Genomic DNA, 27,267 nt, shown 5'->3' with positions numbered 1-27,267 from the left:
GGTCTGGGGCCCCGTGCCACCCTTCCTAGGCTTAATGCTGAGATGGCACTCCCGGGCGGCTGACATGAAAGCAGTCTCATAAAAGGGTCAGCGTCATTAGGGTGATGAACCAGGTGGTGCTTGGAGATCCAGAGGGGATGAAAGGTACAGTGTGAAGACGCCCTGCGTTCCCCTGGCTTGGTTGGGCAGGGCTTCCAGGTGCCGATGAATGCTGGGGAAACTGGACTTAAAGTGTCTCTTCTTGCCTTTCGTGGGAGGAAGCTGTAGACACACTCCAAGGTCGGGAAGGTAGCAGTGGGGGAGCTCTTCCCCTCTAGAGTCCTGGGTCATCGAGTCTCTGGCCAACTCACCCTCCCCTGAGCCTCACAGGAGACTTTTTAGGATTTGAAAGTTGTTATGGCAACGAGGCTCTCAAAATACTGAGGCAAGCCAAAGACTAGAGCGGCGACACCCTCCTACACCCCTCCTTTCGACCCACGGGTAAAGTGGCGCCCCCTACGCACAGGAACCGTCCCTGGGCCCCCGCCCCGGCACGGAGACCTCTGTGGACCTCCGGGGCCGGGAGGCCGCTCTGGCCTCAAGCAGAGCCTCTCGCTGGTAGGCGGGCCCGAGGGAGCCCCTCTGGGCGCAGTGCCGCCGAACTGCTCGATGCTCCGACCGGAAGTGCTCTTCGCGGCCGGCCTCCCACCCGGCTCTCTGGTCCCGGCGGTAAGATGGCGGCTGCCGCGGAGTGCGATGTGGTAATGGCGGCGACCGAGCCAGAGCTGCTGGACGACGAGGAAGCGAAGAGGTAACTGAGTAGCAGGGTGGGAGAAGGGGCGAGCTTCAGCTCTGTGGCTCCGGGAACGCTGTTCTTGCTGTTGTGCAGCCCTGTTGAGGGGATGCCCCGCCCTCCGAGCCCCCCCACCACCCAACACACACCAGCTGAGATCGAGTCCGGATGGACCCCCTGAAGGGGCGCTCTCGGAGGTCGGCCCTCCCCTGCCGCTTCCGCCTGACTGTGGAGCTGAGGCACTGCCTTGTTCACCAGTAGAGAGGAAGGTCGTCCTTATTGTAGAGGCCGGGTCTCTGAGGGGATCTCGGAGGCCTGTTGCGGGGTGGGGGAGGCGGCGCGGCGATGATGACGGCTTCTTACATCGCCCCCGACCCCCTCCTTCTCTTGTTAACTTCTGTACAGTGTTGTCTGTCAGCACTTTGCGTCTCCAAAGCCCTTGCTCTCCTCACCCCTTTTTCTCCATCATTATACCCCAGCGGGCATTAGTCTGAATCTGAGGTGATTGTTATGTTTTCATTATTGACCTGGTCATGTCCCCCCTCCCCCGGTTACCCCAGAAGTCGAAGATGATAGAGAAAGAAGGGTGAGGGGCTTGTCTTGTGCTCTATACGTCAGACGCTCTCCTTCCATCCTTCCTAAGATCCTCATTTTCCCCAGGACTGTTTAAGTTAAGCAGCAAGGAGGAGGACAGCTGCTTGGGTGCTGTTGACGCTGCTGGGCAGCCGCAGTGGCTCGAGATTGCCAGTCTGGACTAGCCAAGGGAGCTGCTGAGTGAGTGGTTTTCGAGAACACTCTGGATTCTGGCTACAGCTAAGGCAGGTTATTGGAAGTGGGATTGGAACACAGTTGTAGGTAGTCATACTTGTCCTAATCCTGAAGCGAATTAACGAAACGGTTCTGGAAGTTTGCAGCCCTTTCTGTATCAACTGCAGGTTAATTGACTACAGTTCCCTCAGTCTCCATCCCACGTATTTCATGTCTTTATACCAAGCCCACTGTGGCTTCAGTCTGGGTGATTTGAGGTGGTGATTAGTTCATGAGATCTAAAATCAGGATCCTGAGGGTTTGTTTTTGTTCTTGTTTTTGTTTACCATCCGAGTTTGAAACGAGGTACTCAGTGGGTGCAGAAATAATAGTTGTCAAGCTTAAGGGTAGTTACTGCAGCTAGTGTCCCACGTTCTTGCCATTGGCTGACAAAGTGTAGTAGGTCCTGGGATATCAGAGAAGGCAAGAAACCAGAGTCAAAATCTGTTCTTAGTTTTGAGTTTTCACAAACTAGTTCTGTCCAGGTATATAGAAGTAAGCATCATCAGCATTATTAAGGAACTGCAAAATGGGAAGTAAAACTCCTCCCAACGCAGACAGAGCCTAAATTAGTTGTAAGGATTTACTTTACCTGTGTTTGGAAGGAGTGCAAGTGGTTCTTTGTGCTATAAATAGGGACCGGGGCTATTTGTAATTTGAAATAAACTCACTCTACTCGGTATAAATCTCTGACATAGGGACTGTCCCTAATTTGAGTTTCATTTCAGAGCCCCTATATAAAGTAAATCCTTTTCCTTAAAAAAAACCTCACAGCCTTAGAGGATATTCTGTCATAAAAAACATAAAACAGGTGAGCACATCACACAGTCACACAAAAACATGATATTTAGTAGCAGTATAACAGAATATTCAAGGGAGGATATTGACTTACGTTAATTGCCTTATTTCATGGAATTTATGATGTCATTGATTGTAAAATGCATGGTTGTTTTATCTACCACTAAGGAGAAAAAAACCTACAAATTTAACTATGAAAAATCCATCTTATAAAATACTTATATACTAAATATATTTATATAGGTTTCTTTTAGACATCATTAAACAAATGCTTATTATGTAGTAGTTATGTGAACAAATCAAAAAGAAAATATAGTGAAATAAAAAAAAGTCACAGTTTGACTTCCTGCCATATAAGGCGTCCTTAGGAAGGTAAACATTGAGCTCTGTTAGTAAGAAAAAGCCTTGTTTATGTGTAGCTTTCCAATGCTGAAAATTGGGTGGTGATTTAGAAGTTTTGGAGGAAGGTGGTTATACATTTTTCAGATATTCCGGAATCCTCCAGTGTAGCCCCAGCAGAGGGCAGGGATAGGCATATTTGCCCTTTACTATCTGACTTCGTTAGTCATTTGGCTAAGTTTGTGTCTCTCGTTACAGTGCTGCTACCAGTTCACTTGGGGACACGGGAGTTGATGGGTCTCTTGGGTTGTTTTTGTGAAGGCAAGCAAGGAGTCCTTCCTTGCATCTTGGCGCAAAGGCAGGCATCCTGCTGCTGCTGCTGCTGCTGCTGCTGCTGAACTATTACAGTCCCACTGGGGGCAAAATGAGAGGAGCTTTCAAGGCATCTCTAGAGAGAAAGAAGTGGACTTCAGTTTTTTTGCCTTTCACTCTGACAAAGTTCTTTTTCCCTCATAGCAGCTGAGAGGCTAAAATAAAAGATGTATCGGTTGGCACTCCAAAATAGATCAGGGTTCTTCTGTACATGAATATTATTATTTCTCTTTGCTCACCAGAATAGATAAAACTGCTTGGGGAGCCAGAGAGCTAAATTTCAGAGGTTTTTACATTACAGCTTGTTTAAGGCCTTACATTTTCCTGGGAAGTTGCTGATTGCTTTGCCTAATACATGAATGCCTGTCTTGAGTGCAGGCTCTCTGGTCCCATTTCCTGGGTTCGGGAACAGTTTGGTCTTCGTAGGTGGTCTTTATGATGGTAAAATCGAAGGGTTTCAAGTTGCTCATCAGTAGAGGAAGCACTTCTGTGGCTCAGCATATATACCTGGCATGACTGGACAGTGAGCTGTAAACCAACCTGAGCCATCAACTTAGGAGCCAGAACATCCTTACCTGATGCCTTGAGCTGATAGTCTTAACTTCTCAGTATCTGTTTTCCTGAGGGACGCAAGTAAGAACAATTATTATTAGACCCTTTCTTAGTCCTTAGGTATTGTAAACTCTTTGTGGATTTTGCCTTTTATTTCTCTGTCTGTATTCTTGGTGGGAAGCACTGAACCCTGAATCCATATCCCAGGGTCTGCTGTAGTTCTGTTTAATACAGCTTCTCAGGACATTTTGGAGTTTGTGGTCTTAACTGAAGAGCTTGTGGGTATGGATGCCTTTCCTCCCCTCTTCTTCCCCACCCTGTTTCAAATTCTTAGGCATTTGACCCCCTAAACTTTCTCTCTTTTTTTTTTAAATTGAGTTATAGTCAGTTTACAATGTTGTGTCATTTTCCTAAACTTTCTCTTGAAGTTCCAGGGCAGGCAGCTAGAGAAAGCCTGCAAGCTGAATGGGAATTTATTTTTGATCTTGAACCCAAGTCAGTGATAAACACTGCTCTCAGGTTTCATTTTCATTTTCATTTTGGTGTACTTTAAGTGTTGGCTCAGAGATGAAGAAATGGGACGTGGGACAAAAAACATCATGATTAAGGAAGGGATAAACCTAGGAATACAGTCTTGAATACCAGCAAATTAATTGATTGAACCCTGACAGTAACAAGGGGAAAAATTATTAAATAATCATTGCTGGAGCAAAAGTAGAGTACAGAGAAAGGATCTCTCTGTTCCTTGCTGCTTTAGTACACATCCACGTATTAACCAAAGCCAGGTAAATTGAGCAGTTTGAATGAAATGGCAGTTTCTCTAGTGTCTAGTTCATTTCCAACGACCAGAACTCTGATTGGCTTAAAGCCCAGCCTTATTGTACATTCCAGCCAATCAGGGATTGGTTTAGTTATTGAAGCTAGTATTTCAAGTTTTTAAAAGCTGAGTACTGGGCACTTGCCTTTGCTTTCTTTCTCTAGGACTTTAGAAGATTGGAGAACAGTGGTCGGCGGCTGCCTAGGTGCCTTGTGGTCTGATGCAAAGTCCCTCTGAGAGCCCATTTCTCCCTTACTCCACTAATGTTCTCCCTTTCTGCAGTGCTGAGTGATGTGGAAGTTACTTAGAGGTCGTTCCAGGTATTCTTTTAAACTGTCTGAATTTCAGCAGTAAGAACAGGAACATGAGAGAATGGTAACATGAGGAGGGATATTTGAATTTTAAAGTCTGATTCTGAGACCTAATATTCTGTCGGTGCATGACTTTGTGTGGGGAAGACAGATTGTGAAATGTAAGTGTCAACTATCTCTTCTGATTGTAATTTAATATTAAGCTCTTGGGGGATGGTGTGTGACACAAGCAGGACCCTCTCTTTCTTGTTCGAATTTCTGTCCTGAGAGTTCTTCCTCAGGCAGTTTGCTCTGAGATGTCGACCCCCTGGTGAACTGGGGAACCAGGAGAACTTCAGAAGCAAAATAACAGTTGATAGTAAACTCCTGACTCTGGTCCCCGCCGCCAAAAAAAAAAAAAAAACCCAACTCAGAAAGCAGCCTTTTTCTTAACTACAGTTCCTCAATTTTAGATTTTTGATGAGTGCTGGTGTCCCCATGAGCATAGTGGGAGTTGTCACAGAATAAGAAACCAAGGGATAGAAAATGGTGGGTTTGGGGACATATTATGAAAACAAGCCTATGGCTAAATGCTGAAAAGCCAGTGACTTGTGTCCTCAGAGTGGCCTCTGAGAAGCTTATTTCTCAGAAGCAACTTTATGGTTGGGTCTCCTCTCCCCAGGGATAAATGAAGGTTAGGTAGATGCCACAGATTGTACCATCTCCCACTCAAGTGTAAATTAAGTTAGTGTAAGTTTTTAATAGTTGAAGCCAGAATATCCTCCTGCCTGCAATGCTGGAATTTTCATCTGGACTGATTGGTTGCTTGCTTTTTTTTCCCCCACTGAATAAGACAGCCAACTCCAGTGTGATGCCTGGTGTCCTTCCCTACTCGAGCAGCAGAGAGTGCTACTGCCTTGTGCAGTTGGTATCCGTGACTCCGCTTGGCGCCTCTTCGTCTCTTCTGGCTCTGCCTCCATTGAGGCTTCCCCCTGAATGTCCCGGCAGAGAACAATTTGAACTGATGTATTTTCTTCATCTTCATCTCCTCTTTTTGCAGAGAGGGCAGGTGTTTTAATTGGGCTTTTAAATGAAAGCAGCTGTCTGTTCTATAGAAAATTGGGTAAAGGAAGCTGAGTAGCCCACCGTTACCAACAGGTAGCAGCTGGATAGAGCCCACCCTCCGTTTCCTGTGGACCATTATGAAGCCTTTATTTGTGCTAAGCATATAGCACCTTGCATTTAACAAGCACACTATCTGTGGAATTGTTCCAGGTCATGTGAAACTTAAATTGTTAGATTGGTTGGAGGATAAAAAAGAAAGAAACAGAACAGTACGCATTTGGTAAGATAGAATAAAAGGCTCCTGGGTTCCTTTTACTTTACTCTCATGAAGGTCAGAGAGAGTACAACATGAAACAGGCCCTATGACATGCCTTTGGGGACAAGTGGTTTCGGACTGTGGGAAGGAGGAAGGAATTTCTACTCTAAGACTGGCAAAGATCCCGTAAATTCTGAAGGGTGGAGGACATTTCTAGATCAACAAGCAGCTAGTAAATTTGACTGAATACAAGAGAGTAAGGGTGACATTTTGGAATAGTAAATATAATAGGAATGTATAAAGAATACTCATTGGCAGTATGAAGTATTATTATTAAAAGCCTGAGAGTAGAAAAAGGAAAGATATCTTTCTCTAAGGTTCTTCCTGCCAATAAAAAGTCTCCACATCCGAGGCCCCAAACACTCATCTACTCTAACAGAAGAAATCATTTAGTCCTGCGTTGTAATTTTAGCAAAGCTAGATTTTTCTCCCACTTCTGGAGTAGCAAAATACATCAAGAAAATGCAAAGAAAAAGCGGGGAAAAGACCTCATTCAAACTGCTACATCTGTTTTGATTTAAACTATTATTAATGGCTATTGGAAGAGCTGAGCTTTATTAAAAATACATAATTCTAGCCAAATGCTTGAAATAAAACCACTGTTTTTTTTTCCCCCTGGTCATTCAGAAATCTAATTAGTATTTCCTAGGTTGAAAATGTAGAAAGATGAAACCATGTTAGTCTTTATTTTTCATGCACTGAGGTAGAATAAATCTAAAAATGGTATTTTACAAATATGTTTGTGAAGTAATTCCAGAGAGAACCCAGTCATGTTGAGATGTATTAAAAAACTACCCCCCAGTGAATCCTGCATTAGTGAAAGCTGACTAAAGTTTCTAAATACCTCTTTAATTGCTAGAAGATAGACTAGTTGCCCTAAGGCAAAGATACTGCCTAAATATTCAACTTGAAAGTATTTAAGAGAAAAATGGAAGTTTTTATGTAGAGCATCTAATTTGGGGCATGTTGCGATGTCACTCATGGTGTTTTAATGTGTTTTCAATTTAGCTGAGCTGTAAATGTGCAGAGTTGGCTAGAGATCATAAGCCCGAGTTGTCTGATTTGATCACATGATGCTGAGCCCTGCTGAGACCTGTGTGATACCAAATGAGTCCCTAGGCAGCATTTGTTGGTGTAATTAGCATCTGTGATGAACGAATGCCAAATTGGGAGAGAATAAAACTGCGTGATCAGAGGATATGCAGAGTTTTAACACACATGTAATGTTAGAAGAGCAGGCTTTCATACTGCAGCTTTGTAATTGATGAGATTATTTCTGAAAAATAAATACATTTTAAAATAGCAAAGCAGAGCAAGAGGATGTGCTCTCCTTACCTATGTCTGTCAGAGGGAAGGCCGGCCTGGCCCTCTAGCGCTGATCCTATTGTGGGACATGATGTATGTATAATGACCCTCCCATCATACATACAAAGAGGGCAGAGTTTTTGGAAAACTGTTCAGTAGCTGTTTTCACAAGAATTTGTTGCTGGCTATTAAGGTGAAAGGACTAGAAAGGTGGAGGTAGAGTCATTCCCACCATCTCTTGGTGAATCAGAGAGGGGAAGCTTATTCTGCTTGGAGTTATGCAAGATTTGGGTGGAGAACTAGATAAATTGGTTTTAATCTAAAAACCTTACTATTAACAGAATCTAGTGGAAAAAACATGGGGTGAGGAAACCTGTGCAGCTATCTTGGGTGCCTCACTAATGTTCCTCTGTTGGAGGACACGTGATATTACCATCATAACTTCAGAAGGTTGTGAAGATCTTCGCAAGTGTTCTGAAATTTTGAAAATGTCCTAGAGGTACAGTGTACCTGTTAATAGCACCATCAGGTCAGTTACAGCCAAGTCTATGTTTTGATGGGGTATTATATTTCAGGGTCTAGTCTGAATTTTTTTTGTGGCCATAGAAAATAATCTGTAGTTTAATTTAGTTCCTTTTGGAATGCTTTCCTTTTTTAACTGGTCCAGGAGAATCCAATTAATCCTAATTCTTCCTTTCTCAGTACTGATGTGTTTTAGATACATGTTGTAACCTCACTTGGTTCTTAAATGAATTGACCCTAGCAGTGAGTGGAGTGACAGATGCCACTGCCAGATTGCCCTCAACTCCAGTGTTAACCAGCTCTTCTCCTTCTTTTCCAGTCCCACGCCTTTGACATCTCATCCTTCACTCCCTTTGCTGTAAAGGCAACTTGAACAAGCTTCAGCCCTTTCTCAGACTCCCAGGCAGGACTTGAATGGATTTGACCCTGGAATTGTTCCTGATGCAGCCTTGTTCAGTTCTTGCTGCTGCCATGCTGGATTCCAAAGATCCACTCTTTCCTCGGCTGGTCTCGCAGGGTCAGGCCCATTGGTTAAAGCTTGTCGTGTATTTGGTGGGGAGGTTGAAAATGAAGGAGGGACTCCACTTTGGGCATTGGACCTGGAGGCAAAAAAAAAAAAAAAAGCATTCAGTCTAAAAGCACTAAGTGCCTATTGTTTAGGCAGCTGTTAATCAACCATGTTTCTATGAAAATAAGTCCTTTTCATGAGGCAGTTGTGTGGGAATAGCTAATTCTGGCCTGATGCTGTGCAGTGTGAAGTTAAAAACATGGTAACTTGTCACAACACAATTCTTCTTGTTCTTTCTGCTGTGGGCTGACTCTACATTACTCGCTTTGTTTGCTCTAGAATGGAATCTACTCACCATTTACTAAAATGAAATGCATTTCTTGGGGGAGGCAAAGTCCAGTTCACTAGGTCTTGGATCTTAAAGAGAAAGGAGCCCTGCTCTCTCTAAGACTGATTGTTAGGAATGCCATTTGGCTTGATTAAATCCAGAATGTGGTTCTGGAGTTGGAATTTATACTCTGGAGCTATTTTGTGTCTTAGTTGAAAGAAGTTCATATTCATTGCCGGATTCTGTTGTTAGCAGTACAGATTAATTCTTAAAGTCTTAGAAAATAGAGGTGAGCCTTAGAGGTGGAGCTTAACTTAGTAGACAGTGTGCAGCTCTGGGATCTCACAGGTATGGGTCGACATCCTGACCTCAGGCGAGTTTTTAACCTTTAAGCCTTAATTTCCTCTTTGAAAAACAGGCACCTGATAAGATAGTGTACCTTTCTGTAGCTCTACAGAATGTTTTACCTTGACTAACAAGCTTTATATTGCTGGCACAACATCTGTCCAGGTGCCTCGATGCCTTCGGTTTTCCTCAAGGATTTGTGTGGTCTTGATCACTAGCCGACTGAAGAGAAGACTTGATTTTCTTGGGTACAATTTGGACCTAATGTTTCCTTTGAACTTACTCCTCTGTTTCTTCATTGTGGTTTGACTCAGCCTTTGACATCCAGGTTGAGGAAGCCCTTTCTTTAAATCTTCTGGCATCTCTCCTCTTAAAGGGTAGGTTCTTCATAGTTTTTATAGTGCTTGGCTTAATTTAGGGTTACAAGATGGTGTTCACCTTGTAGAAAGATTGCACTTGGTCTTATAAGTCTTGCAGTTGGGGGATTCTTGAGAATTTTTTTTCCTTCTTGAGAACTTTTAATAGCAGAGGGTCTCTTTACAACATTATGATAGTTGGTATAAAATTATTCAAATCTGTCAACATTTATAGGTCATTCCTATCTTCCTTCTCCTTTCTGCCAGCAGACTTTTCATGTTAGTAGAGCTTGCCAGGACAGTGATGGAGAAGAATGGAAAGGGAGCTTGCCTTAAGAAAAGGAGGGCAGCTTTGCCAGTTTGTAGTTTAAAATACATTAAGTAAATAACATCACAAATTTCCCCAGTGCCAGTATCCATGGAATCAAGCTGTAAATTCCTAGACCATCACCAAAGTTAGGAACTGTGCACCTTTGTCCCCACTCCAGGCAGCCCTTGAACTAGGTTCTTTTTAGCATGTGTAGAGGACAGAAAAAGAAAGATTATTCCTTAAAACAGAAGTACTCAGATACTTAATTTTGTTGCAGTAATCATTTGGGTAAAGGATTCATCTTTTTCACTCAAATTGGTCGTTAGACTGATTTGGGGGTATCTTTGATAGAGGTTATATAAGCTTGTTGTTCTTTAAGACATTGTTGGTCATACCTGATTTGATTCTAGTTCCTTGTTCAGCAATATAATTCCCAATTATATAACATTGTTCCTTTTGGAAAGTACAGTTTGTCTCATGGCATAGCTTCAAAAAATGAATTTTGGGGTAGGGCAAAAAAAAATAATTCTTGATATTACCCATTTGGTGGTTATACAGGGTACTAGAAGGATGGTAGAGGGGGCAACAAGTATCCACATAGATGTGATGGGCAGAGAAAGCACCAGTAGATGGGTACTTCTTAGAGCATGGCACTGGCAGCCTGTATCTTGTATGTCCCTGTCATCTAAGTTCTTGTCTCTGCTGTCACTCAGCTCCATCCTCTGTCTTAAACACCAGTGTGCTGTGCTTTTAACACCTTTGCCACCTGCTTCTGCTGTGCTTGTCCTTCCAGTGACAAATGCAGTACCCAGTTTTCAAGAGAATAAATCATTAAAACTCCAAGAATATGACTCATTTCATGTTGAGAAATCAATTGCCCTTGAATGGAATTACCTTTAACTGATTTTTTTTTTTGTAAGTTTGCTAAAGAGGCAGAAGTTGTGACACAGTGGAAAGAAAATAAATACAAAAATTCCGTCTCTGTGAGAGAATGTCTAAATGTGCCTATCCTATGGGGAATGACCACAGGCGGGAGAAGTGAGGAAAGTCAGGCAACATGAGAGAAGTTTCGTGATTTAGTTTGAATGTATCTAAGTGACAAAAAATAGCATCTGAAGAATGTGGATTCTTTCATTAGCACCTCCTTTTGGTCCATCAGCCCATCGAACAAATCTATAAATCCCTTCAGGTATCACATTAACTTTCAGCTCAGTATACCGGGAGCTCTAGACCAGAGATTGCTCCCATGAGATTACAGAGGTTATTCCCTAGGTATGGTAACTTTCTCTTTCTCTTTCTCTTTCCTTTTCAGAGAAGCAGAGTCTTTCAAGGAACAAGGAAATGCATACTATGCCAAGAAAGATTACAATGAAGCTTATAACTATTATACAAAAGCCATAGGTGAGAAGTAATATGCTGGAAAATAATTTGCCAAATACTATTATAATTAGCTCCTTTGTAAGAAGTATCTTTTTGCTTAGTGGGTTAATAACTTACTGTGTGAACTCTTTTGGGCTTAATGACCTCATGAGCGATAACTTTTTCTAGCTCAAGCAGGTGGTTCTTCATTTGGCAAGTTAAAGGCAATTCCAGAAATTCCAGATAATGCGGCAAAAAGATACCCATGTAAATGCATCTCAGTCATCGCCACTTCACTTACTGTCTTAGAAAATAGTCTGTAGATATTAACAAATTTTAGCTACCTCCGTGCTCATGATCTGCCAGCATATTTTAATCCTGTGTCAGCATTTTTCTCACCTAACTCGCTTACAGGCTCCCTACCCCTAACTCAACAAATGCAAATTCATTTTCATATCTTATTACATAAAACACAAATCATTAAGAAGATAAATATGCTGACCCCTCAAAAGATAATCAGTGCACCTTGAAGCTGAGTATGAGTTATTTTTAAATAACTTTTCTCTTTAAATTGGTTGCACCATTGCTCCTGTCCATTTGTGCAAGTAGTCAAACATCTGGCCATGGCCTTTTACAGAGAGTATGTCATCATTCCTATTAACGTTTGAGTGCTTTGATATAGTTCTGAGGGAGTTGGCCCCTGTGGTTTTGAAGTGGTGACCCATGCTAAACTTTTACATTATTCTGCCTTTCCTGTAGATAAATGTCCTAAAAATGCTAGCTATTATGGGAATCGAGCAGCCACTTTGATGATGCTTGGAAGGTTCCGGGAAGCTCTTGGAGACGCACAGCAGTCAGTGAGGTTGGATGACAGTTTTGTCCGGGTATGTGATGGGGCTCTTGGAGGCGGAGGGGTGCATTGAGTTGCTGTAGTTGAGTGCTTCTAGCCCAAGGTTTCTCAATCTTGACACAGTTAACTTTGTGGGCCAGATACTTCTTTATTGCAGGGGGCTGTCCTATGTATTGTAGGACATTTTTAGCAGCATCCCTGGCCTTTAACCATTAGATTGGAGTAGCACCCCCTCCCTTCCCAGTTGTGACAACCAAAATTATCTCTAACATTGCTAAGTGTCCCATGGAGGACAGAATCACCCCTGGTTGAGAACTGCTGCTCTGGCCATTTGCATCCTTTGCTGGTTTTGTGTGGGTATTTGTTGCTGTTGTTGATTTCTCTCTGCTTGGCCAATCATGCTCCTTTTCTTCCCTCTTTGTGTTTCTTCTAGGGACATCTAAGAGAAGGCAAATGCCACCTATCTCTAGGGAATGCCATGGCAGCATGTCGTAGTTTCCAGAGGGCCCTAGAGCTGGATCACAAAAATGCTCAGGCACAGCAGGAGGTATGGGTCTGGTCCTGGCTGTATTGAAAGAGTCTGTGGTATATTTGAGAGGAATAGGGACTTGAGAGTCAGAACTGAGATCTTGTCTCACTTCTACCGTCAGTCACACCTGGGTGACTGTATGCAAGTCTCATAGTCTCTCTGAAACTCAGCTTCCTTATCTGTAAAAGGAGTTTTGAATATGATTTACAGCTTTGGAAATCTGCAAAAACTGGAGGGTTTCTGAGATGAGCAGATGTGTCAAAGAACTGATTTGAGTGAGGTTAAAAATGTTGAGTAAATTCAGATTTAGTTCAAATTTAGTTCCATCTTTACATATACCCAATTTACTCCTGGATGAGTTTTAGTGAGAATCTCAGAACTTCTGCTCAACCCCTAACGGTGCCTTTTACTTTGTATATCGAGTTGTGACTTGTATGTTTCTGACTTTAAGTTCAAATTGAGGGTGAAGGTTGATTTCTGCTAAGGAGTCTCAGCTACATCTTCACCAACTTGATGTGTGAAAAGTCTGTGGCTCTGATTTTTTTGATACAGCAAATTCACAAGGCCTTGTTGGTTTTTGTGGTTGTTGAATCTACAACTTCATTAAAACTTTCTCTTATCTGATTTTCTGGTATAGTTCAAGAATGCTAATGCAGTCATAGAATATGAGAAAATAGCAGAAACGGATTTTGAGAAGCGGGATTTTCGGAAGGTAAAGTACAGCTATGAGGAAATTTCATCTGTCCTTTCTCACAAAGTTCCGTGTGTGTGTGTGTGTGTGTGTGTGTGTGTGTGTGTTTGAAATGATTAGAAGAATAGTGTGGTACAGAAGAGCTAGAATAGTAAATTATCACTTTTATTTGGCTTTGACTTTTTCTTTTACTTTTTTTTTTTAAGACTTTTATTTGGTTTTGTTTTTGTTTTCTAAATAGTTTTAGTTTCACAGCAAAATTGAGAGGGAGGTAGATTTCCCATATGTCCCCTGCCTCACACATGCATGGCCTCCCCCATTATCAGCGTTCCCCCACCAGAGGTACATTTGTTAAAATCAAGTTTTGGGTAATTATAAAGCTGCTCTAAACATCCACTTGCAGGTTTTTGTGTGGACATAAATTTGAACTCTTTGAGGTTAACACCAAGAAGTGCAATTGCTTGATTGTATGGTAAAAGTATGTTACATTTTGCAAGAAACGACTGAACTGTCTCCCACAGTGGCTGTATCATTTTGTATTCCCACCATCAATGAACGAGCATTCCTGTTGCTCCACATCATCAACAGCATTAATTTTTTTTTTTTGCTAAGGTGCTTTTTTTCTTAATTATATTTCACTTTATAATGAAAAACAAATACAAGTTTGTTATTTGAGTTAGTTCCTGTTTCTGATACAAGGTGGTAGCCTCAAAGTGTGGGGTTAGTAGTAGTAGTAGAAGGAAAAAGCCAGTTGGAATTAAATGTTAGATTTGGCTAACCTGTTTTTATTAGAATAATGAGAATTAGCTTTAACTCCTGCTTTGTGTGAACTGGATGGAGCGATAAATCAAAAAAAGAAAGAGACCTCTTTTACATTTTTGGATAGTGTACATAACCTTTCATCACTACCGTTTTGACATTAGGCCTTGCTACAAAAGCACACTACTGTCCTCTATGGAGCTGTGCGATAGTACGTGGGAAATGTACGTGCCAAAGGGATTGGCCTGTGTGAAACATGGGAAAGGTATAAAAGTTCCATATATCTTTCTAGATCTTTGTAGTGGTTACTCCTCGTCTGTGTAATTCCTGATTCCCTTCTTTAGATGGTACTGGGAAGTAGGAAGTAGCTTTCACTAGAGTTTCAAAAGGGGGTGTCACTGGCCCACTGATAAGGATCAGTTTTCAGGATCACTTAAAATAAGTGTATCAGTCAAGGAATGGAGTTGTCACTTCGTATGTGGGAATTTGCTCAGTGCTTTCTGTAGCAGATACTCAAATGTTTGATAAGAGGGTACAGTTAAGTATCATTCTTAGGTCCCATACTGTAATGGTCTTTTATTTGGTAATAAATATATCTGATTAGCTTATGTAGAGTCCCAGCATTAACTTATTAGCATCCCTCCTCTGTCCATTGGTTTTAATAACCACAGTGGCTTTGTAGTGTGATTCATAAGTTTTGTTTTGCTTTGTTTTTATGTATGTGTGTTTGAAAAGCACTTCTGTGTCCTGTCACGTTTTCTGAGGTTTACATAGGCAAAAGCTTTGTCTTGAAAGGTGGTCTTTTGGATTTCTTTTCTTTCTTGCCCATTCTGGAGCCAGAATCCCCAGTTTGTGACTGAATCCTCTGTTTGTGACATCCCAGCCCCTCCCCACTGTAGTACATGGTGATGTCACAAATGAAGAATTATGATCCTGGCAAGGGAAACAGATGAACTTGGAGGAAACAAAGATCTTCTTTGCCTGCAGCTGTCCATAGTCATGGGGAGGTGGGGGGCGGGAAGTGAAGCACTAAGGTTCCAACTGACACTCCCCACCATGAGCCGAACCATCTCCATACAGAACCTTCTGAAGGCAGCAGGGTGTGGCTGCTGACATTTTAACTGACTGCTCACCACCCAATTACTTTTCTTTCTAACTGGGGGGAAAAGTTAGCACCATGGCTACCCTACACAACACCTGAATTTTCATATTGCTCTAGAACTTCCAGGGCAGTAACCTGTGCCATTAAAGGAGAGACGTCCCCACCACTAATCTTGATATTGTGGAAGGTCTTCCCAGTGCAACACTTCATGGTGTTAACCTGCTTCCCCATATTCTTAAATTTTAAATTTAAATTTTGAATAGGTGCTATTCTTGCCTCAAAAGCTAATAAGTATAAACAAATAGTGATAAGTGCTTCCCTAAACTTGTCTTCTCTCTGCCCCCTAGGGTAACCACTGTCCTCATTTCTTCCATTTCCTGCCACAGTTTTGTTCTACATAAATAAGCATATACAAATGTGGATGCTTAATTTTCTTTTTGCATGAAAGGTAATACACTATACAAAGTTCTATACCTTGTGCTTTTTCACTCAATAGGCCTTACAAGTTTTTCATATTAGTGTATGGAGAGTGTCTTCATTCCATTTTAGATCCACATAGGATTCCATCATATGAATGTCTACATTACCTAACTAGTCTTTTGTGGATGAACTTTGAGTTATTTCTGCTTCCAAGTTTTCAGACTTCATCTCTTCCTAATCCCCATGGCTAGATTCTCAAGAAGGAACGGGTGTCCCTTAACTCCAGATTTTGAAGTTGGGTGTGTTATTCTTGGAGGAGAATATGGTTCAGGAAGAATCTCCGAGGGATAGCAGATAAACCAAAAGTGAAAGTTCAGAGAACAACTCAGAAAAAACAGGAATATATGGAGAGCCTTTATGAAGCTGAAAGATTGAAATAATCCCAGCCATGTGTGTGTATGTGTGTGTGTGACTTGCTTTTTGGTTTATATAGTTTGGGACCATTGAAAATGAACTATTTTATTGGTATATTTTTATACTGAAATGGAAATGGAAGAGTGATTACCAAGGTACTCAGTGAGACATGAGCTTCATGGGTAGGAGGGAACTGTGAGCAATTTCAGTAATATTGGGAGCAGTGATTCTTTATTGGGTTCTTTTTGGTATTCCTTGTCTTACTAGGCTTAGCATGATGGATTATGCAAAGTAGAAAATGATAGTATTTGTACTAGAAGAATGTGAGTTTTGATCACATTCACTATTGGTGTGATTCCCTGTGGAGGCACCTTACCATTGTGATTAAGGTTATGGGCTCTGGAGTCTTAGATTGAATTGAACAATATCGAATCCTGTTTCTACCACTTGCTGGCTTTGGTGACCTTGAACAAGTTACTTAATCTCTAGTTTTCTTATCAGTAAAATAAGGGTAGTGATACTACCTACTTAATAAAATTGTTATAAGCATTAAATAGATTAATGTATAAAGTATTCATGAAGTGTTTGCTGTCATTATTATCTGGATCAGCTGGTTTCATTTCAGTGGTTTAATCAAGTGAGTTAGGTATAGTCTTAAACTCTGATATTACTTTCAATCTGCCTGTTGCCTGTGACCAGACTAAAGCGAAGACCAGGATAAAGAACTTTATTTGCTTTTAAATCAGCTGTACTTCAATTTAAAAAAAAAAATTGGTACCTAGAGCAGCAAGAAAAAAAAACAAAAACCCTTATTTGCTTTCTTTTTTTCCCACTTAGGTTGTTTTCTGCATGGACCGTGCCCTAGAATTTGCCCCTGCCTGCCATCGCTTCAAAATCCTCAAAGCAGAATGTTTAGCAATGCTGGGTCGTTATCCAGAAGCACAGTCTGTGGCCAGGTATGAAGTCAGGCTAGTTCTTCATTAAATTCTGGATACCACTGGACGAATGCTGTCTGGCAGCTCTCTACAACAGGAGTTGCCACATAGTCCTGTAGGTAGGCCATCCAGGGTGATCAGACTTTCTTGGGACTTAAAGCCAAAGGTTAGACCAGGTCCAAAACCCAAGGGTACATACAGTAATACAGTAGGTACTTGAGCTGTATGTGAAGGAACAGATACATGAATTTTTTGTTTTTTGTTTTTTAAGTATTGTTTTCTCTGTACCCAAGGGGTTTGCAAACTATAAAGGGCTGGATACAAAATTTTGGGCTTTACGGGCCATATGGTCCCCATTAACAGTAATTCAACTCTGTCACTATAGTGTAAAAGCAGCCATAGATTATAGATAAATGAACGGGATGGTTGAGTTTCAATAACACTTTATTTACAAAAACCAGCAGCAGGTAGGATTTGGCCCTGTGGGCTGTATTTACCAACCCCTATTCTAATAAAGATTGCATGGCACAAGAAGTGTGTAAAAATAAATAAAAGTGATTTATTCAGGGATGGGCTGGGAAGAGCTCTTAGAAATCTGTCTTCCTTTGGATACTTTCCATATTAGGCACGTGGTCAAGAAAAAAACTGGCTAAATGATAGTAATGGTGGGGAGATTCAAACCATAGCTGAATGTGCCCCTTTCTGGCTGTTGCAGTGACATTTTACGAATGGATTCCACCAATGCAGATGCTCTGTATGTACGAGGTCTTTGCCTTTATTATGAAGATTGTATTGAGAAGGCGGTTCAGTTTTTTGTACAGGCTCTCAGGATGGCTCCTGACCACGAGAAGGCCTGCGTTGCTTGCAGAGTAAGTTCTAGGTGCCAGATCTGGGAAGGAAAAAAAGCTGCTTTTTTGAGCCTTAAAGAGAGTTAGGGTGGAAGGTTTTGGAATCACAAGGAATGCGATAGCACTTCTTCCCGCTTTGTCAGGATGTTTGGTCCTTTCATTAGAAATTATTTCAGGACAATTTTTATATGCCTAACGGTAACTGTGATCACGTAGAGTCAGATCCTTTAACATCTGAGTGTGTTTTTTATTTTTTCCTTCCTTCAGTGAAGAAAAGATAGTAATGCTTATCCTGGGGAGTGAAGGTAAACCTTGGGTAACACAAGTCTCATTGGTATTCCTTTGTAAGTCTTGGTTTCCCCTGTCCACTCTGTAGGAAGCACCAGCGAGCAACAAATAGCCCAGGTGGTGGGGTTGGGCAGGGTAGGGGCTATGTGATGCTAAACTACTGGGATCTAAGAAGTTGAAAATAGACTCTGGCCTCTCTGTGTAGTTGTCTGAGGCTTTCTGGATGTGAACTGACCTCTGCCTGCTTTTCTCTGTAGAATGCCAAAGCACTTAAAGCAAAGAAAGAAGATGGGAATAAAGCATTTAAAGAAGGAAATTACAAGCTAGCATATGAACTGTACACAGAAGCCCTGAGGATAGACCCCAACAATATAAAAACAAATGCTAAACTCTACTGTAATCGGGGTACGGTTAATTCCAAGGTAAGCACTTGGTCTGGGTCTTGGGGCCTATGGAGATATGTTTAAGGGACAACAAAGAGGTCTTGGGAAATTTGCCCAGTGAGAGTAAACCAGATGAGAAGAGAAACAGTTGATATTTCAGCTTTTTAGGAACTTCCCTCTGAGAGACAAGCTTTTATTTTTCTCTGCAATTTAGGGGCACTTGAGGGACAATTTGGAAGGACATTCCCACCTGTTCTTCCTCAAGATCCTTTCTTCCAGTAAGAGAATGGCTAGAGGCTTTGGGACAATTTTTAAAGCATTTTAAGTATTGCTACTTTTTGCCTATGTGCTTGTTTTTTTTGTTTGTTTGTTTGTTTTTGTTTTTTTTTTAAGGAGTGATTTGGAGGAAATTAGAGTATGAGGCAAACTTAGTTTCTGTCTCCAGCATAACTCATGGTCACCACGCTCAGTTGAAAATGTCCTGAGTGCCCACTGCTGTCCTCCACAACCATAAGAAACAAGAATAGGCTCCTTGCTCTTGCAGAGCCATAGTAGTTAAAAAAAAGTCACAATAATTCTGATCCCTCTAGTTGGCCTCTAGAAGAACAGAGGATAAGAACCACCCTTACTACTTCCATGTCTTGGTTAGGCACTAACCTGGAATGGTAGAGGTAGTTTATTTTTGCAAATAAGTGTGCCTGGCTTCCATCATTAGAAAATAGAGGAAAGGGTATAGCTCAGTAGAAGAGTGCATGCTTAACATGCAGGCGATCCTGGGTCCAGTCCCCAATACCTCCACTAAATAAATAAATAAACCTAATTAACCCCCCCCCAAAAAAAAACTAGAAAATAAGTCAGTTTTGAATTTGGAGATACTGGCTTTCCCAGGACTAAGAATGAGTGTGGTAGTTAGGGGTCCAGCATGACTCATCCTCTCAGAATTTTGAAGCCATGCCCACAGCTTCTGGGCTCCCTCAATCACCCAAGATGTGAAGTATGACTGCTCTCTCTCTCCTGAAGCTTAGGAAACTAGATGATGCAATAGAAGACTGCACAAATGCAGTGAAGCTCGATGACACTTACATAAAAGCCTACTTGAGAAGAGCTCAGTGGTAAGTGCCTCTTGTAGGTGGGGGGAAGAGGGAGTTGCTGCTGGCCTACCAGGGGAATTGCATTATAGATGATGGAGCAGACCCAGGGATGTTGTGAGGTCATTTGGTCCTTCCCCCTGCCTCTAGGTGGGATTGTTCCAGCCCTAGGCTATCTTTATAGACCTCCAGCGGAGGAGATTGCACAAGCTCCCTCAGTCTCCCATGCCTGTGTCTTACGGCCCTCACGGTCAGTAAGTTTCCTCTGATGCCTGACCCAAATTCCATTTGTTAAAGTTTAAATCCATTTCCTTTGGAGATTTTATTTTGTATTGTACACTTTTGCTCTAACTTGGCACAGTGCTTGGCACACAGTAGGTACTCACTTAGTGTTTTGTTGAATGAATGTATGGTGCTTGGAAGAGGAAAAAGTAAAAGTATCTCTTGGAGATAGTTGAGAGTTGTGCTTATCCTGTTTTTCTGGTTTAGGGAAGACAGTCTTACGGTAGGAAGAGATTTAATCTGGCTCAGCCTCCCAGCAGTATGAGGAAGCCCCTTTTGAAGTATCCTTGTCTGACAGGTGATGCATGAGCCAGGACATGCCTGCCTAGATCTAGTGCTCAGATTTGCTTTCCGAGTCAGGTGCTCCCCAGCGCACTTGTTCATCTTACTCTTGAACCTACCACTTTTCTCCAGACAGGAACCTTAGCAAGGGCTAGGAAAGACCTCTCTCCAAAATGCATTTTTTCTTATTTCAGATTATTTCCCAGACAAAGAAGAACATCTTGTCTTTAAAGTTCCTAAAGTATGATACCGGTTCTCCAGCACCCATTCCATTCCTTGTCGGGAAACCTTACAGCCAAAGAGCAGGTGCTATGGTGACACCTGATGAGCCCGTAGTTCCTTCAGCTCCCTAGTCTCATCAGTGGTCCAGAGCATAGTCCACCTCCCATTTAGTTTTCCCAAAATTATCCATGTTTTTAAAAAAGTAGGAAAACTACCCGTGTCTAGTGCTTTTATTTTTTTCAAGTGAATTTCTACGTAGATGACTAAGTCTGTCAAACAGAAACTATGTAGAATGATACTACAGATTCTTTGAGACCAGCTGTCAGTCATCTCTTTGCAAACCACTTGCAGACAAACACAGAAACTTTAGAAGACAAAAGAGTACCCTTTGACCCAGCTAAAGGCTTATATTAACAGACACAAAATGCTGTATGTGTTTACTGCGGTGTTATCTTTAATAACAAAAAAGAATCACCTGAATGTCTAGTGGGGACGTGGTGGCTAGATACATGATACTATATCAGCTTATTGGAACACAGCAGTGTTTAAACGGAGTGGGGAGAAAACAAAAAATCCTTCATTTGTTAGGAGGGTAATGCGTTGGAGTATTATATTTTTCATGTGTGTGCAATAAACAATAATCATGAATTGCTTTGATCAGACAACTACTTATCTTTGTGGCTGAAACAGAACTGTCCTCTGAGTGGCTCTGCCATGAGATCCTGCCACAGGGGACAGCATGCACTGTTTGGCACAGTTGGCTGAGGACTTGGCAACAGGCCACTCAAGCACCTGGGATTGGCAAGACGTCCTGGAGATTAGTTCAAGCCAAAGCCTTACCAGAGGCTGACTGCTGCCCTAGTCTGCCTCAGCTTACCCCGAAAGGTGGGGAGGGGCCAGACTTTTGCTACATCTCTCATCATGGACTGGAGTTTCCCATTTTCTCTAAAGCTCTACTTACTTTTCTACTTCTTCAATTTAAAAAAATTATTTTAATGTAAGGGTGTTCTTGAATTTTAAAAGTGTGAGATAAAAATGCAAATCACTGTAATACAGGCTTGTTTGATACATTAATTGTAAAGGCCTGGAGGTCCATCGAGGTTGGTTGGTTGTCAGATCATTCTACACCCATAGCCATCAGTTTTACTTCTGTTTATGTTATATTCCATCCTGTAAATGGGTTCTCTGTGCTCCTAGAGTAGCACTTGTGCTCTGTATATGGAGCATTGATTTGCCACCATTTTTTAAAGTCATAAATCAAGATGTGGCCAGAAAAGCAGAGATACCTATAATGTTGGGCTTCTCTTTTGCCAGCCGTATCAGTAACACTCGCCTTGCCCTGGCCTCTAAGCCTGGTGGGGCTCTGTGACGTTTGCAAAGGTGGGCTTGTGTAGCAGCAGCGTAGTAAACTGAATTCTGTTGTGCAGGGGCTGGCTGCACTTTGTGGTCGTTTCCCATCCCCAGCTGATGGTGGCTTGTCTCTGGAACCGCTACCACAGTCTGTTTAATCTGTAGGCCAGTCTTGGAGCCAGTGATACTATCAGGAAAATGCCACTTTACTTCTGTGGAAGAGACACTTAAAAGGTTGGCGATCAGCCTGTCACGCTGGTTTCCTCTCTTCTTGGGCCGGGACCTCTCTCTTCTGTGCTATGGAAATAGGAGCAAGCCTCTGTTTAGAATCTCCTTTTCTGTCTCACTAACCCACATCTCTCAGATTGATTAGTCTTAATGAAAGCATTTGCCAGCAGCCACCGCCTTGAACTTGATCCTTCTAGTGGCTCACTGATCCCACTTCTCTTCTGGGTTGGAGCTAGCCCAGCATGTTGATTGCACTCTGGCTTTCAAAGCTCTTCCGTATCCATTGATCTAACTTCATAATTTTTCTCCTGTGTTTTAATCACAAGTAATCAAGTAGGTGCCTTCACATCGTCTCTCCTAAGGCAGTCCAGATGCCTCTCGATGGCTCTGAGTGAAATCAGAAGGAGCTTTTTCTCCCTTTGATTGCTTTCTACTCAGAGCAGAGTATCGCTTTGCTGGTTAGGTGCAAGTGGCATGAGACCTGTTTCTTTTTTCCTGAGAAACTGGAGGTTAATTTTTGTCACTGCTAGCTTAAGGACTCCTGTTTCATGAAGCATCTCAACCAAAAGTGTGTCTCTTGCTTGAGCCATGCTTCTTCCCCTGGAGTGATACTGAAGCCGTTGGTGTTTATGTCACTGTACCACCTGTATTTCCTTCTCAGTTACATGGACACAGAACAGTATGAAGAAGCAGTACGGGACTATGAAAAAGTATATCAGACGGAGAAAACAAAAGGTAAAGAAGTTTGAGAGCATGTTTCTCAGGGAACCGTGTGGTCTGACTTGTAAGTCCTAAAACTAGACACAGGAGTAGTTTGGTTCAGGGATGTACCTGGAGCTTATTTGATCACCAGCCAGGAAGAAGTGAACAGAGATCTCGAGTGTGTGACAAGGCACCTGTTTTCTGGTCCTTCATCCTCCCTGTCACTTTCACTTCTTCTGTGTGATGAGGCTGATGTGAAGAGCCTAAGTATGAGTAGATTTTTTTTTAACCTCCAGAAGAAAACACCATAAAAGCCCCTGATATGGTTAACAAGGCTTCTAACTTCAGGGCTTCAGGGCTGGGACCTGGTAGGGGAAGCCAGAATCAGACTTGTTCATTGACACTAGATATCTTCCTCTAGAACACAAACAGCTCCTAAAAAATGCACAGATGGAACTGAAGAAGAGTAAGAGGAAAGATTACTACAAGATTCTTGGAGTAGACAAGAATGCCTCTGAGGACGAGATCAAGAAAGCTTATCGGAAACGGGCCTTGATGCACCATCCAGGTGGGGAGATAAGCCAGGTAGAGCTGCCAAGCTCAGTCTAGTGTGAAGGCCTCAGAGAGGCTCTTCAGCTGGAATAAAGTGTTGCTAAGTTCTGTACCTTCCAAATTTGGGGAAGTACCAAATTCTGAAATCAGATGTAAGGTTTTCTTGAGACAGAGTTCTTCCTGTACTCCCTCTAGATCGGCACAGTGGAGCTAGTGCTGAAGTTCAGAAGGAAGAGGAGAAAAAGTTCAAAGAAGTCGGAGAAGCTTTTACCATTCTCTCTGACCCCAAGAAAAAGACTCGCTATGACAGTGGACAGGACCTGGATGAAGAGGGCATGAACATGGGTGGTGAGTTGGCAGCAAGTAGGGGCAGCCTGGGGTAAATCCGACAGCTGTGAAATGTTGGCATTTTTTTTTCTAAAGACACTCCACAAGGAGTTTTACGTGATCAGCCAGTGTATGATGTACAGCAATTTGTAGAGTGCACCTTGATGAGTGCCTTGAAATGTGAGGTACTGTGATAGGTGCAGAAAATAACAAACATGAATCAGACAGGTTCCCTGACCTCCAGGAACCCGCAGTCCAGGGGTTTGCAAACTCTAGCCCACAGGCCAAATCTGACCCATGGTCTAATAGATACAGAGTCCAACGAGGGCAGTTAAGCATAGCAGGTGCCCAGGGTGCAGAGTGGGGGCCAAGGAGGCACGTGCTAACAAGGGCTTGGATGTGCAGGAAAGCATAGCACCTTTGAGGAGTTACAAGGGGCACAGGCTAGGAGGAAAGAGGGTGCTCCAGGCACGGGGTGGTGAGGGCCACACAGTTGCTGGGTCAGACCTTGGCAGGCCTTAGAGGCTAGAGGAAGGAATAGAAGGTTTTCCTTTTGGCTGGAAGTTCTTTTTTCTCCCACTGCAAAGTGTTTGCTGAGTGATTATTTATGCATCTCAGACATTCCTGTAAGCCCTCACAGGCTTCAGTTTCCCCAGAAGATTTAGAGTGACGTGAAGCACAGCTGTGAGCATTGCTTGCTGTGAGCTCAGTTGGAAATAAAAGAAGCCCCGAACTATGCACAGTTCTCAGACCACTGCCTCTAATGCCTGCCTTTTCTCTTCCACTGAGAAAATCTGTTGGAATTTAAAATAAGATTGATGATGCTATATAGATAATTCTGACCTCTCCAGTTCAGGGGATGTACGTGTGTGTTTTAAAAACCTAGGTTTACCAGTAATAAACATTGCTCTGCCCAGCAGTTGAGAAGAGCTATAAATAGCTGTTGAAGGGAGTTAAGTAGGGGAGCTACGGACCAAATTTAGGCTCTAGAAATATATTTGCGATGGCAGTGGGGAGAGCTGGTTTGGAAAGGGTGAAGAGAGGAGGGAAGACACAGTAACTAGGAGAGGATGGGCAGGCATAATTGGGAGATAGTTTTAGAATCAGCAGGAGTTGGTTGCTGAATGTGTTGCAAGAGGGAAAGGACTAAGCTGAGAGGCTTTGGCATAGCTGACTCGCTAGGGCCATTCACTGAACTAGGAGACCCAGGAAGATGAGCAGACCCACAGGCAAAGAATTCACTTTTTGACACCATGTGCCTATGGGATCGGCTGGTGCAGATAAATCCTTCTATGCAGCTTGGGAGGTAGGCTGGGCTGGGGACATGAGACCTGCGGCGCTGGAGGCAGACAGGAGTTGGAATGTTTGGTTCTGTTGCTTTCACTGGTCACGGGATCTTAGGCAAGTTACTTGAGCTCCCTGCTTAGGTTTTGTTGAGTATAAAGTGGGAATGATACAATGTATGCAGAGTACCCAGCACCATGATTGGCACCTGGAAGATGCTTAATAAACCATGGCTTTTTTTCTGGGATACAGTGTAGACAGAGCATGGCATCAAACAGATGCAGTAAACCATAAGTCTTATTCTTACCTACAGTCTTGGTAGCATTTAAGTGATAAATTTTAGCCTTTTCAATAGCAGCCCCAGCATTACAGGGAGACAGAGTGTGGAGAAAGTCATGTCATAAAGTGCAAATGGCATTTCCAGTTGTTGAGAAGGCGGCCCAGCGAAGTGGGTTGAGGCAAAGAAAGCTTTCCTTTGGGACCAGGCTTGGAAAGAGGAGTTGGGATCACCCTTCGTCTGTGAAGTTTGTGGGAAGGAAGGATGTGATAACTATCTGGGAAAGCTTAGGAGACCTATATTCACTGATAAGTTCTTCATACACTTCTGATTTTTTCACCTTTTTCTGCCTTCTCTGCTTCTCACTTTGCTCCACAGATTTTGATGCAAACAATATCTTCAAGGCTTTCTTTGGCGGTCCTGGGGGCTTCAGCTTTGAAGGTGAGTGTGCCTTAGTTCCCAGACCATAAGCCAATACAGTGACTCCCCAGTTAGGCAGCACTTTGGGAGTCAGAGGGGCCCATGAGTGGAAGCAGCAGAATTCTCGTCTAGCAGGACATCTGTCCACTCAGGTGCTGCTGGGGATGGAGACGGGGAGGTTTCCAGGCACACCTGGCCTTGGGAACATTAGTGCCACATCTGCACAGTGTTAGGGAGGCGTCTCCAGGCTGCCTAGTACCAGAGCTGCTCTGCAAGAGTGAAGGTGTTAGAACTACACAAATACAGCCTGCTCACGTGCTTCCTTCTACAGCCAAGGGCCCACCAGCCTATATGGTACCATTAGAGGTTTTTCTGTTTGAGTTGGAAGTAGCCCTTGAAGACTTTCCATAATCAGGGTAAAGTGATCGTCCCTAGAAAACTTAGAGAGCCAGCTAACAAGCCCTTCTTTTCCCTACAGCATCTGGTCCAGGGAATTTCTTTTTTCAATTTGGCTAATGAAAGGAAACCATCCAGAACCCAGAAAATGCAGACTTGCTCAGTTTAACCTCGAATGTGGACACAGTTCACCTCCTCCCATCATCATGTCTCCACATACTTAGAGCAGTTTCATTTTCTCAGTTGGATACCCTGTGTCTGTGTGAGTGGGGTGAAGGAAAGGGAGCCAGCGCTGAAGACTGCGGGTAGGGGAGGGAGGCAGCGGGTGGACGGGCAGCTTGTGAATTCTTGTTTTACTGTTTAACTTTATTAAAAAAGAAAAAAAAATTAAGAGAATAAAATGTTTTGACCCTTTCTGGCACTTTGCTCTGGCAGCTGCTTTGTGTCACTCCAGAGTCAGTGGGCCAGAGCTGAGCCCCCAGCATGTAGCTGACACCCCGTGATGGGTGTGGGCACCTGGGGCTGGTTGGCTCCCCCAGCCTGTTTAGCTTTTGAGTGCTGAGCAGGCCCTGGGGATGCTCCCAGGCCCAGCCTGATGCCAGTCATGGGGCAGAGAGTTCAGAGAACACACTTATTTTACAGTAGGGGCCACCAGAAATCACTGGAAGCTGCATGTGTCCAAGCTAACAGGGCATGTGTGGGTCCCACGTGTCAGGCTGGGCTAACTCAGAGGTTTAGACAGGTTCCCACAGTTCCCACTGCTTGAGAGAGATGAAGCTGAGGACAAAATCCTGCCTCCCAGACCTTTGGACGCTTTCCAAGTGGGACAGGCAGCCCCTGGGGCCCAGGGATCTGGGCACTGACACCGGCTTACTTAGTTGGAAACACTACTCTTAGCAAATGCCCCTTGCCTCTTCCACTGGTGTCCCTTTCTGCATGGGAGGCAAGCTGGGCCAGGAAGCAGTGGCATATGTCATGCTATTCAGATCAAGCTTTGTGTTTGTGGTGAATGACCTCAGGAGTTCCAGGCAGAGACACTTGAGGCTTTAGCTGCAGCGCATACTTGGTGCTTCGGTAAGTAGAGGTGGGTGGGGAAAACCTTGGCCCAAATAGATGACTATTTCTCTTCCTTCTGAGTTCCCGCCCCTTTCTTTCCAGTCTTCCCCCTTTAGTGCCAAGGCCATGGTGAAATGCTGACTGTGTTAGGCCTGGGAAGTTCCCCATGTAGCTGTCCAAGCCCCTGTTGGCCTGAAGAGATTCTTAAGTATCAGCTCTAACCTTGTGTTCAAAGCGGCACTGACCTGAAGGTGGCCTTCCCTAGAGAACTCGGGGTCTTGCCGAGAAGTCTGATTGGATTGGGCTGGGCACACCTGTGGGCCTGTGGCCAGTTCTTGGGGGATGACAGGCTTTGTGCTCCCTGTGCCTCATTCCCAGCCAACCCCCACTGTCTGTGTGCATCTAAGACCAGCCTCTCTCC

At 43.1% G+C, this 27,267-nt stretch overlaps 1 protein-coding gene across 3 annotated transcripts; it reads left to right on the top strand.

Moving 5' to 3' along the window:
- Nucleotides 1–283: 283 nt before the first annotated feature.
- DNAJC7 (DnaJ heat shock protein family (Hsp40) member C7) lies at nucleotides 284–26,211 on the top strand. 3 transcript variants are annotated; one of them, XM_032457201.1, is made up of 16 exons: nucleotides 659–790; nucleotides 8,275–8,472; nucleotides 11,115–11,203; nucleotides 11,921–12,045; nucleotides 12,445–12,558; nucleotides 13,178–13,252; nucleotides 16,764–16,882; nucleotides 17,577–17,730; nucleotides 18,255–18,419; nucleotides 19,401–19,492; nucleotides 21,770–21,838; nucleotides 22,494–22,567; nucleotides 22,956–23,102; nucleotides 23,282–23,434; nucleotides 25,353–25,415; nucleotides 25,873–26,211. In XM_032457201.1, the coding sequence occupies exons 4-16, from the start codon at nucleotides 11,971–11,973 to the stop codon at nucleotides 25,908–25,910; spliced, it is 1,338 nt and encodes a 445-aa protein (XP_032313092.1). In that variant the 5' UTR covers nucleotides 659–790; nucleotides 8,275–8,472; nucleotides 11,115–11,203; nucleotides 11,921–11,970; the 3' UTR covers nucleotides 25,911–26,211. The 3 variants fall into 3 exon arrangements, with proteins under 3 accessions (XP_006183383.1, XP_032313091.1, XP_032313092.1); XM_032457200.1 differs by lacking the exon at nucleotides 8,275–8,472 and having other exon boundaries at nucleotides 585–790; XM_006183321.3 differs by lacking the exons at nucleotides 8,275–8,472; nucleotides 21,770–21,838 and having other exon boundaries at nucleotides 284–790.
- The last annotated feature ends 1,056 nt before the right edge of the window (nucleotides 26,212–27,267 follow it).

The sequence above is a fragment of the Camelus ferus genome, chromosome 16, assembly GCF_009834535.1.
Source record: "Camelus ferus isolate YT-003-E chromosome 16, BCGSAC_Cfer_1.0, whole genome shotgun sequence".
Taxonomy (NCBI): Eukaryota; Metazoa; Chordata; class Mammalia; order Artiodactyla; family Camelidae; genus Camelus; species Camelus ferus.
The sequence above is the reverse complement of the archived record's forward strand: the minus strand, read 5'-3'. Positions and strand labels throughout refer to the sequence as shown.

Bases quoted from the DNA above. Each gene is read 5' to 3' on its own strand.
- DNAJC7 (XM_032457200.1), top strand. From the start codon at position 714: ATGGCGGCTGCCGCGGAGTGCGATGTGGTAATGGCGGCGACCGAGCCA. The intron at 13,253-16,763 runs GTAAAGTACAGC...TTTCCCACTTAG, and splicing joins AGAAGCGGGATTTTCGGAAG to GTTGTTTTCTGCATGGACCG. The intron at 25,416-25,872 runs GTGAGTGTGCCT...TTTTCCCTACAG, and splicing joins TGGGGGCTTCAGCTTTGAAG to CATCTGGTCCAGGGAATTTC.